The sequence below is a fragment of the Puma concolor genome, chromosome C2 (genome assembly GCF_028749965.1).
Source record: "Puma concolor isolate L17-30 chromosome C2, mPumCon1.1.hap2, whole genome shotgun sequence".
NCBI lineage: Eukaryota > Metazoa > Chordata > Mammalia > Carnivora > Felidae > Puma > Puma concolor.
Window position 1 is genome coordinate 99,540,952 of NC_141675.1, and position 12,400 is coordinate 99,553,351.

The 12,400-nt window shown below is 38.1% G+C and overlaps 1 protein-coding gene across 5 annotated transcripts in view; it reads left to right on the top strand.

Moving 5' to 3' along the window:
- Nucleotides 1-12,400, top strand: part of CCDC191 (coiled-coil domain containing 191) — an 89,975-nt gene that overhangs the window by 45,210 nt on the left and 32,365 nt on the right. For all 5 annotated transcript variants that reach the window (XM_086675383.1, XM_086675381.1, XM_086675379.1 and 2 more), the window contains 4 exons: nt 1,625-1,874; nt 8,446-8,903; nt 9,678-9,790; nt 11,907-11,989. In XM_086675383.1, coding sequence (XP_086531509.1) covers nt 1,625-1,874; nt 8,446-8,903; nt 9,678-9,790; nt 11,907-11,989 — 904 coding nt within the window. The remainder of the gene's footprint in view (nt 1-1,624; nt 1,875-8,445; nt 8,904-9,677; nt 9,791-11,906; nt 11,990-12,400) is intronic.

Below are 12,400 nucleotides of genomic sequence, written 5' to 3' on the forward strand. Positions count from 1 at the left end.
AGGTGCCAGTCAAAAAAGATTTAAAAGTCACTTAAACATTTAACAACTCTAGAAATGTTCTCCTGACTCAGTGACTTAAGAACTTTATGATTTTTTTTTATGTAACCCCAAAGAGTCTTTGAGGAGTGTTAAGCATTATGGATGTTCAACAGAAATGGGTATACAAATTGTATTCTAGAGAACATATTCGAGTCACTTTTACAAGATAAAATCAAGTAGGTGTCTAGATAATAGATTTTAAACCTCAAAACTGACCCCTGATGCAATATAATAAGTTCCAAACTCTATAGCTTACTTATTCAGGGACAGTAATTATCCACTTATAGTGCTCAGAGACCTCCATGCTTGAATTCTCAAATGGCTGTCAGAAAAATGTCTCTTAATGGAGATCCCCTTTGGGAAGGGAGTGTAGCAAGCATTACCCAACTCCACTCAGTGATGTCTCCTAATGTCATGAAGTATCTGGGAATCAAAAAAAGGTCTTCCTTACAAAGAGAATTAACCAGACTCATTACTAGACTCTGAATGAGTTCCATGAGGGCAAGTGCCTTATCTCTGACACGTCTTTCACACTTGTCTAGTGTTTAGCAAGGCAGTGTTTCATTCATTCAGTTTAAGCATTTGGTAAATGAATCCTTCTCTTTAGAGATCCTGTGTCTGATCAAGTTCTTTCCTAAGATCCACCCTCCTGGTTTCATACTGACTTTTGTAAGTCTTATACTTAATTTGTTATTGACAGTTCACTTGTTAAATCTTGTTCCATTCCCTTTCTCCCAAACCTGTCTTCATTTGCAAGCATGGCTGAAATCTCCCTTATGCATTCATCTTTTTTTTTAAAAAATTTTTTTTTTTTCAACATTTATTTATTTTTGGGACAGAGAGAGACAGAGCATGAACGGGGGAGGGGCAGAGAGAGAGGGAGACACAGAATCGGAAACAGGCTCCAGGCTCTGAGCCATCAGCGCAGAGCCCGACGCGGGGCTCGAACTCCCGGACCGCGAGATCGTGACCTGGCTGAAGTCGGACGCTTAACCGACTGCGCCACCCAGGCGCCCCTGCATTCATCTTTTTAAAAGTAGTTATTTAGGGGCTCCTGGGCCGCCCAGTCAGTTAAGCATTCAACTCTTGATTTCGGTTGAGGTCATGATCTAACGGTTCATGAGTTCAAGCACCGAGTCATGCTCACGCTCACAGCACAGAGCCTGCTTGGGATCCTCTCTCTCTCCCTCTCTCTCTCTGCCCCTCTCCCACTCACTTGCACGTGTGGTCTCTCTGTCTGTCTCAAAGTAAGTAAACTTAAAAAAAAATAAATGTAGTTCTTTATATGCCTGTTCTCTTTGCTCCCTTTTACTATTTTATGGTAATTTAGAAAATGTAGTATGTCTTTGTGACATGATAGAATTCCTTCTTCTGAGGTAATGTCTTAAGGTACTAATGCCCTCTACTAGCAGACCTTTTGCACCAGGGAATTTGATAAAGTGATTCCATTTTAGCTTAAATAAAAGGATAAGCTGGAGGTAAGATGGAGTATTTCTGGGACTCCTTTAGGCTTGTCTCATTTATATTATCAACTAACAAGCGATAAATGGCTTCTTTTTTTTAACGGAAGAACTTTGTTGCTTAGAAAACAACAACTGGCCACTGAATATAACCGGAAACAAGTTCTCCGACACCACTTTACAGAATGGCAGCATTGGCATCGTGCAGAGGTCCTAAAGAGAGAGCTGGCGCAAACTAAGAAGGAAACCAGGAAGAGAATGAATGAGCTGCTGATGGCAGCATCACTAGGGAAACTCAGTGCAAATGGGTCACCTGGCATCAGTCTACTTGAGGAAGCAGCAGCCATGGTGGATGCACCTGTAAGAAATGGAGAGGTACAATGTTTTTCCTTTGCTTGGCCTTCTACTTATTAAACACTGGCATCTGAACTCTGCACTTGTATAGCCTAGGATATATTAGCCACTGTCAGATTGCCTTGACTGGGCTATCTAAAAGATGAGAGCTGTTTATAGTACACAAAGGTTACCTTTCAGTCAGTGTTTATTTTCTTGAACTGAATCTTGTTTTTATATATCACATATAAACTTTGGTATAGTTGAGACTCGGTAGGGACATAATATAGAGAGGGAATTTACAATAAATGAAAGACTCTTTCACAAATAGATAAAGATTGTTTATACCTTTTGAATTCCTCTTACTTGATCATCAGACATTTCCTTTCTAACTGAGCTTACGATATATATATATATATATATATATATATATATATATATATATATATGGAATTTTAAAGTTTTTGTCTAATAAGAAAATCATATATTAATTATTGTAATTTGATAGGAGAAAATGAGAGAGGAAAAAGAAAAGTAGCCTATAATTCCATCATCTGGAGATAACCACCAGTAACATATTGAAATACAGCCATATAGTCTTTTCTCTATTCATGCATATGTAAATTTTTCTCTTTAATATTTATATAACTTAACGTTTCTTCAAGTGACTGAAGATATCTAGTTTTTCATAATACAGAGAAAGTAAGGCCATTTTTTTCCTTCTTAATAACTATATCACTATGCTGTTTTTCTAAAAAAATAATTCATAATTTTATACTATAACGTGAATTTTCTATGCCACTAAATCTACTTCTGCAACAGTAGTTCTCAACTGAGAGTAAACCACAGATGAGACCTGTTAAATCAGAATTTCTGGTTGTTGGGCGCCTGTATTTTTTTTAAGTTTCACAAATGACCCTGATGAATACCCCTTGGTGAAGCACTACCATTCTGTACCATCATTTTGTAATGGCTGTGGATACTCTATCGTGAACCCTAAGCTAGGATATGTTTACCTTTTTCTCTATTGCCGGACATTTAAGTTGTTTCCAGTTTGACGCTATTGCGAACAGTTCTTCAGTGCTTCAGTGAACATCATTGTAACGAAATCTTTGCACGCATCCATTTTTACTTAAATGCTTTGTACTTAGGATAAATACCTAAAAATAGAATGCCCATTTAAAGACTTACCAAATTGCCCTTCCACAAAGGTTGTGCCAAAGAAATGCCTATTTTCCTGTCTAATAACACATTTTTCATTTTTGCTAAGTTGATAGGTAAAATATTTTTATCTTATTGTTGCTTCAACATTTGCATTTTTTTATTAGTGAGGTTAAATATTTTCTTAATGAGCTTTTTTTATTTTATTTACATCCATATTAGTTAGCATATAGTGCAACAATGATTTCAGGAGTAGATTCCTTAATGCCCCTTACCCATTTAGCCCGTCCCCCCTCCCACAACCCCTCCAGTAACCCTCTGTTTGTTTTCCATATTTAAGAGTCTCTTGTGTTTTGTCCTCCTCCCTGTTTTTATATTATTTTTGCTTCCCTTCCCTTGTGTTCATCTGTCCTGTGTCTTACAGTCCTCATATAAGTGAAGTCATATTATATTTGTCTTTCTCTAATTTTGCTTAGCATAATACCCTGTAGTTCCATCATGTAGTTGTGAATGGCAAGATTTCATTCTTTTTGACTGCTGAGTAATACTCCATTGTATATATATACCACATCTTCTTCATCCATTCATCCATCGATGGATATTTGGGCTCTTTCCATACTTTGGCTAATGTTGATAGTGCTGCTATAAACATGGGGGTGCATGTGCCCCTTCAAAACAGCATACCTGTATCCCTTAGATAAATACCTAATAGTGCAATTGCTGGGTCATAGGGTAGTTCTATTTTTAATTTTTTGAGGAACCTCCCTACTGTTCTCCAGAGTGGCTGCACCAGTTTGCATTCCCACGAGCAGTGCAAAAGAGCTCTTTTTCCGCATCCTCACCAACATCTGTTGTTGCCTGAGTTGTTTGGACAGGTGTGAAGTGGTATCTCATTGTGGTTTTGATTTGTATTTCCCTGATGATGAGTGATGTTGAGCATTTTTTCCTGTGTCGGTTGGCCATCTGGATGTCTTCTTTGGAGAAGTGTCTATTCATGTCTTTTGCCCATTTCTTCACTGGATTATTTGTTTTTGGGGTGTTGAGTTTGGTAAGTTCTTTATAGATTTTGGATACTAACCCTTTATCTGATAGGTCATTTGCAAATATCTTCTCCCTTTCCATCAGTTGCCTTTTAGTTTTGCTGATTGTTTCCTTTGCTGTGCAGAAGCTTTTTATTTTGACGAGGTCCCAGTAGTTCATTTTTGCTTTTGTTTCCCTTGCCTCTGGGGACGTGTTGAGTAAGAAGTTGCTGCAGCCAAAGTCAAAGAGGTTTTTGCCTGCTTTCTCCTCAAGGATTTTGATGACTTCCTGTCTTACATTGAGGTTTTTCATCCATTTTGAGTTTATTTTTGTGTATGGTGTTAGAAAGTGGTCCAGGTTCATTCTTCTGCCTGTCGCTGTCCAGTTTTCCCAGCACCACTTGCTGAAGAGACTGTCTTTATTCCATTGGATATTCTTTCCTGCTTTGTCAAAGATTAGTTGGCCATACATTTGTGGGCCCATTTCTGGGTTCTCTCTATTCTGTTCCATTGATCTGAGTGTCTGTTTTTGTGTCAGTATCATACTGTCTTGATGATTACAGCTTTGTAACACAGCTTGAAGTCTGGGATTGTGATGCTTCCTGCTTTGGTTTTCTTTTTCAAGATTGCTTTGGCTATTCGGGGTCTTTTCTGGTTCCAAACAAATTTTGGGATTGTTTGTTCTAGCTCTGTGAAGAATGCTGGTGTTATTTTGATAGGGATTGCATTGAATATGTAGATTGCTTTGGTTAGTAGACATTTTAACAATATTTGTTCTTCCTATGTAGGAACATAGAATGTTTTTCCATTTTTTGTGTCTTCTTCAGTTTCTTTCATAACCTTTCTATATTTTTAAGTGTATCAATTTTTCACCTCTTTGGTTAGGTTTATTCCTAGGTATTTTATGGTTTTTGGTGCAATTGGAAATGGGATCAATTCCTTGATTTCTCTTTCTGTTGCTTCATTATTGGTGAATAGGAATGCAACCATTTTCTGGGCACTGATTTTATATCCTGCAGCTTTGCTGAATTCATGGATCAGTTCTAGCAGTTTTTTGATGGAATCTTTTGGGTTTTCCATATAGAGTATCATGTCATCTGCGAAGAGTGAAAGTTTGACCTCCTCCTGGCTGATTTGGATGCCTTTTGTTTCTTTATGTTGTCTGATTGCTGAGGCTAAGACTTCCAATACTATGTTGAATAACAGTGGTGAGAGTGGACATCCCTGTCTTGTTCCTGACCTTAGAGCTGAAACCTAAAAACTGAGAGCTTTCCCCCACTGAGGATGATATTAGCATTGGGTCTTTCGTATATGGCTTTTATGATCTCGAGGTATGCTCCTTCTATCCCTACTTTCTTGAGTTTTTTTATTAAGAAAGGATGCTGTATTTTGTCAAATGTTTTCTCTGCATCTGTTGAGAGGATCATATGGTTCTTGTCCTTTTTTTATTGATGTGATGAATCACGTTAATTGTTTTTGCGGATATTGAACCAGCCCTGCATCCCAGGTATAAATCCTGCTTGGTCATGGTGAATAATTTTCTTAATGTATTGTTGGATCTGGTTGGCTAATATCTTGTTGAGGATTTTTGCATCCATGTTCATCAGGGAAACTGGTCCATAGTTCTCCTTTTTAGTGTGGTCTCTGTCTGGTTTGGAATCAAGGTAATGCTGGCTTCATAGAAAGGGTTTGGAAGTTTTCCTTCCATTTCTGTTTTTTGGAACAGCTTCAAGAGAATAGGTATTAACTCTTCCTTAAATGTTTGGTAGAATTCCCCTGGAAAGCCATCTGGCCCTGGACTCTTGTTTTTTGGGGTTAAATATTTTTTGTAATGACTATGTATATATGTGTGTGTGTGTGTGTGTGTGTGTGTGTGTGTGTGTGTGTGTGTGTGTGTGTGTGAAAATGGATATAGATATTTAGTGACTTGTCTCTTCATGTCGTTATACTTTTTTTTGCTTGATTATATATATTTTTCTTATTTGTAGAGCTCTTTATATTAGACTATTGATGCTTTTATTATGACGTATTTTGCAAAATTGTTTCATTTTTTTTGTCCTTTTGGGTAAGTTTTGGTGTTTGGTACTATACAGAGTTAAGTTTTTATAGATTTTTTTCTTTCATAATTATACTTGTCATATTTGAAAAGCCCTTTGGGGAAGGTCCCCTGCCACCTCACCTTCACCCCAAACCCCTCCAATCTTTCACATAACACTGTTGAGCACTTAACTCAGACATGTAAAATAAACTGGGCACTAAAGGGGCCCCAGTCTTGCTTTTTACCCTGATTTCTGCCAGTCAGTAGGCTGGTTTTAATTTAAACCTAGTCTCTTAGCAAAGGGCTATCATGAGGATGCTTATTGGGACTTATGTAACATTTTGGTCCCTTCCCCTAGGCAATTTATCAACCTTATGTCAGCTAGATAATTTTACTTCCATTGAGACCCAAGAGAGTCCTCTATCTTAAGAAATAGCTGTGTGGAACCTTTTACTTTACAAAGTTACACTGTTGTTATCTTTAAATTTAGAAAAGACAACAAAGTATTTTTTATTTTCATAAAACAGAAAAGTTACTATGTCTAATTTTCTTACTATATGTAAGATATAAAAAGAAATAAAAGCCTTTAAATCTCTGAAATCAACTCTGAAAAAGATATTCTTAAAAGAATATTATAAAAAATAAAGCAAGTGGAAATAAAAGGATATAATACTCTGTAGGTTATTAGATAAACCCTAACGTTTTCCACAGTGTAGAATATAACACAAATAAAATATAAAATCTTTAGTAAGATGCTCACTAATAACACAATTAAAGGGACTAATGTACCACAGATGCATACATTATACCTTGAAATTTTTCAAAATTATCAGCTTATAGATGATTTTCGCTAATTACACCAGCCTGTTCAGTCCTGCTTCACCAAATACAGCAAGTACCGTTAAGCTTTCTTTCATTCTTTTATTTTTACCTTGAAAAGTTACTGTGATCCAAATGAAATTTTGCTGTACCCAAGGCTTTTACAGTCTTGCTGGGTTAATAATGCACCATTATCACAAAGTTTAAAAGGGCCTAAAACGTATACCCTGCTTGATGCTAAATTACTTAAGCAGATGTTCTCGCAAATAAATATCCATTGACATTTCTGAAATAGAAGGTTATTTTTTAGTCTTTAACATGTCAGAGTTTCCATATACCATATTTTTCACTTTAGCTGAGTCTATAGGAAATATTTCCATCATCGTGAAAAATATTTAGTATGGTACCCTCTAGCTAAAAGCTTCTAAGATATAAGATAGTTCATAGTATTTTTCTCCCTGTATCATTGCAGATGGCAGAATCAAAAACTGGTCAGACCTTAGGACACAGAACCTAGAAGAGACATTTTAACTGTGTTATTTTGGTCAGGATTAGTTTTTCTGATTAAGAATTCTGTTTCCTCCCCCTCTATATAGAACTTATACGAACGAATAATAAGTATGATATCTCAGTCTGTTGAATGAGGTCTGTTATATGATAAAGCTTTAACTCATATGCTAAAATATTGTATTATCGATAATAGTATTATATAATGCAGATATTTGCCCAGTGGTCATGGGCTTGCAAATATTTCCCACAGATAGTCTGGGAATAGTTGGAGACTATAAACTTTAATCCAGGCTTTGATTCTGAAAATGAATGAATGAATAGGTGAATAAATAACATACATACATACCCTGTGATTAATTTATTTGTGGCAAGAGGGGCATTGAGAGAACAGAGCTATTATTCATTTGTAAAGGTATTTGCTAGTTTTCAAACATTCTTTTTTATTTAATTTTTTTCTGAAAGTTTATTTCTTTATTTTTTAGAGAGAGAGAGCGCACAAGTGGGGGAGAGACAGAGACAGGGAGACACAGAATCCGAAGCAGGCTCCAGGCTCCGAGCTGTCAGCACAGAGCCCCACGTGGGCTCAGACTCATGAACCACGAGATCATGACCTGAGCCAAAGTCGGATGCTCAACTGACTGAGCTACCCAGGTGCCCCAGTTTTCAAACATTCTTGACGGAGAGTATATCCTTTGCCACAAAATTCAGAGTTAATTCATGCAGATTAAAATTCCTGTAATATATATCTGGAATAATCCTGCCTAATTGACAAATTAACTATCCAAATTAGAAATTTCTAAGAGCACAGTTTTCTTATTGTAAATGTCCTGGCCCACGGCAATGGTTTGTACAACTGTAGCCACTCGCCCACCTAGTTTCCATGGTGAGCAGCAGTGCACATTCTGAGAATAGCTCACAGATCTATGGCTGGTAGCCTCTGAGATAGCCAGGCCAAGAGCACAGGGCAGTTGTGCCATTGAACCAAACAAGGCTGACTAGATGAGGTTGGATCTCTTCAACATAGTCCTTTAAATAGCTGAACTGTAACATGCTCCTTCTTTCTCAGGTGACTGGTGGGCCACCTTTGTGGGAAAAGCCTCCTTCAGGGAGCAGTGATTACATGCCCAGCCCCCATCTAGGAAGACCAACAAAGAGCAGCTTGCATTTTCCCTTCCAGCATGTCCCTTTGAACACATATGACAATAAGCAGCACGAGACCCAGGATGTTGAGCCGTCCCAACAGCCTGGCAGCAACAAGATCATCAGAACCACCAGCCAGAAAGCAGAATCCATGTGCATGGGTCATTTCCATAACCGCCATGTCCTCCAGCAACAATTGATTGAAAAGCAAAAGAAGAAACTTCAGGAACAGCAGAAAACAATTCTAGAGCTGAAGGAAAGCCAGCGGTTAGCAGAGGCTCGGTGGGCAGCAGAGAGGGCTGCAGCAGTCGCAGATGCACAGAGCTGCCAGCTGTCAAACCCCAGAGGAAAAGAACCTAAAAGAACCTGCCAGGTGCTTCCAAAGTATGTCCATTATATCAGCACACTCTTTGGACTCATGATTTGGGTTTTTTCACCTAGTGTTTGAGAGGCCCCTGAACTTCTTTGACCAGCTTCCAGACTCCATGATCTCTCCCTTTCTTTTATTGTGTACTCTCAAAAGAAAGAAGCCCCTTTCTCATAGATATTTGAGGCCACTAGTGACCTATGAGTTATATAGTTAGCATTTGTGTTGTGGCTATCTTTGTCTGAGGAGCCCTGTTGCTATACCAGTAAAAGAGAATAATGCTTCCTTGCTTACTCTAACTTGATTTCTGGGTTTCTGATTATGTTTAGTCCTGAGAAGCCTGGTTGGACAATATTAGGTGCAAATGGAGCATCCCCTGGACTGGCTAAATACCTAGGTTAAATGTGTAGTTGGTTTGGATAAAAGTAAACATCTTTGAGCCTGAAATAAGAATCCAGATTTCTCAAAAGTGGTTTCAGACATGCTTGTGACATACTCAATACATGTGATAAATGGTAGGATAAGAAGTGGGTGATAGATACCTATTGATTTGAAGCCCTGGGATGGGAGTCTGAGCACCTGACTCACCTTGCAGACTGAGGCCAGTCACTCAACCTTCCCATGCCTCCTCACACCAATTTATCGAGTGGGTATAATATGCAGTTATCTTAGAGAGTAAAGATAATGAAAATTTGTGAAATGCTTTGAGTTCCTCAGGCTCAAGAGTTTTGAACAATGCTGGTTATTGGTCTGAATTCTTTCCTTTTTTTTTTTTTTTTTTTAACCCCCAGCTCGCCTGTTGCTTCCCCTGGGACTGATGGTAGTAGAAGTGACTCCCAAAATTCTCTCTCTGGAGCCCGAAGGAACCCAAGGCAGCTGATGGCACCCCACCCCATACTGAAAGGCAGGGCGGTCTTGGTGGTGGTCTGGTGGGGGTTATCTTCCTTCCTGAAATAGGATATGCTGGGACTGAATCCCAGCCAACTCCTGGGTTTTGAGACTTGGCAGAACCTGGTCAAAGATGTGAGGAGACCAGTGCACCAGAGAGTTCCACGGCTTTTTTCCTGCCCCCTTCTGCCAAACTTTTTGGCCTTCCCAACCAATACAAAAAGAACAAAAACAAACTGAAAGATGCATCATCTTTCTGTAATATGAGATTTGGACTGTGGGGAAAAAATGGGACAGTTACACTAATGAGAAAACTCTGAGTAACTGCTAACAACAAACACTGATAAAGATCACCTGACATTATACTTTGTTAACCTTAAAATATTGATCCATTTACAGCAATCCACATCAAGTTACTACATCATCTTATAATGAGTTGCACCTTGATGGTGATAATAACATTTTGATGCATGTGGTAATCATTATTTAAACCAAATAATGCTATGAGAAGAAAAGCATTCTCCACCTAGTGAATCTGCTAATTGTTTTTACTGAATACTCAGTCATGCACTGTATATGTTTGTATATAGAGGTAGGCACATTAGCAGTTCAGTTATATTGTGGTTTGTAAATCTGATTTTTCACCTATGGCAAGATAGTTGCCCTAATAAGAAGTGACGTCACCTGAAGGCACGCTGTGCCTGAAGTCCTTCCTTTTCATGAAGAAAGTAGCAGGCTTTGCATTGACTCTTTGCCAGGACAGCAATCTATGCCATCTTTGTCTACCCCTGAGGATGGTCAGGAAATGCCTAGTTCAGTGTGCTTGTTTTTAAAAAATTATTGTTTGGATCAAGGGGTTATCCTATTTTAGAACTGCAGGCTCCTTTTCAAGTAGTCTTTAATGATTCGCTCTAGAAAACATGGGGAAAGCGCTTATTACCAGAGACTCTGCTCTTCAGGGCTCTTGCTTTAATCCTCTAGTCTATTTCTGCCTCCTTGAAGACAGCCTCACTGCCGCCATCTGCAGCTTTCCCACTATTCTTTTTCTAGGAAAGCAGACACTTACTATCTGTAAGAAATAGCCTGGTGAGTTTTTTGTTTATTAATTCTTGAAAGTTGGACTTAAATTTTTCCTATCACGGCACAAGGAACCAAAAGTAACTTGGCTGACTTAGGTGGGCAGAACTTGATACTCCTCCCACCCGTGCCCATCTTCCTGTAAAAGCCCAACTGATGACAGAGTCATATTATCAGACCATCTTGCACATTTGCTTCTTTTGGATCGATATTTAATAGACTGTCAAGCACAGGAGTCTGACACTTGAATTCACTCAGATGCCAATTCTCTAAATGCCTAGTACAATTCCATTTTCTGCCCATCTGGATATCTATTCATGCCTTAAAACTAAATTTTAATATATTCATCGTGACCCCAAACTTCAGTTTGTTTGTTGTTGTCGTTTCACCTACAGACGTACTTACATGTATGCATGTAGTATAATGACTTAGGGAAAAATAGCAGACCCAATGGGATTTGAAGACTAATTGTACTGTCAAAGTCTGTGTCAGATGTATTTAAAGTTTTCTACATTCGTTAAAGAAATGATCAAATTAAAATTCTGGTTTCTGGGGGCACCTGGGTGGCTCAGTCGGTTAAGCGCCCGACTCTTGATCTCAGGGTCATGAGTTCAAGCCCCGCGTTGGGCTCCATGCTGGGCATGAAGCCTACTTAAAAAAGAATTCTGGTTTCTGGGTTTCATTAAGAAAAGTATCATCAAGGCACATTATCTTATTTAAATCAGTAAACATTTATTCTAATAGAAAAGTAAACAAAAAAACAATTTGCAAATTGTTCATCACTGCTGAGGATAGGATTTTAGGTCTTTAACTTGTACGGGGTATATAAGTAACACATATATACTCATATATTTATAAATAGCAACTACAACTTCTATTTTATATGAATTTTTTATTTATATATTTACCAACAAATAAATGTTTCTGAGATTGTAAACACTCAACCGGCAAGAAAACCCTAACAGTAACACTAAATTTTGCTATAAAATGTGGAGACATTTCTTTTGCAATGTTCCTTATATTTTTTATATCGGAGCTCTGTTACTATTTTCTAGCCATGGAAGAGAGAGCAGTTCAGCGAGCTGAACGTAGGCGGATCTTGGCAGAGAGGAAGAAAAAACAAGAAGAGGAGAAATTGGTAAATCAAGAATGAAACCCCAGGCAAGAAAAAAGATTCGTATAGGTCTTTATTTAAAAAAAAAAAAATGAGGCCTAGCTTGTTTAAGTGTTTTGAGACAAGAGAGCTAGGCCAACTTTAGAAATGGCTTTTTACCCACTGGCCTGAACTCTGTGAAAATTTTAGGAAAACAAAGGTAAAAAACAGAAACACCATTAGTGTAGCAGGAAGGAAATGTTATAAAAGTTGAGGAGAGCCAGCAATTGGGAAGATCTGCACATTTAGATTTAGATGTCTGATCTGGTAAGCTGCAAAGCTGAGTAGTTCCTGTCATACAGAGTTGTGACCTAGACTGTCAAAAGTAAATTTTGTACCTAGTAAGAAAAAATAAATAGTTCCAACAGTTTGGGGGGGTTTTGAGTGTGAAATGAA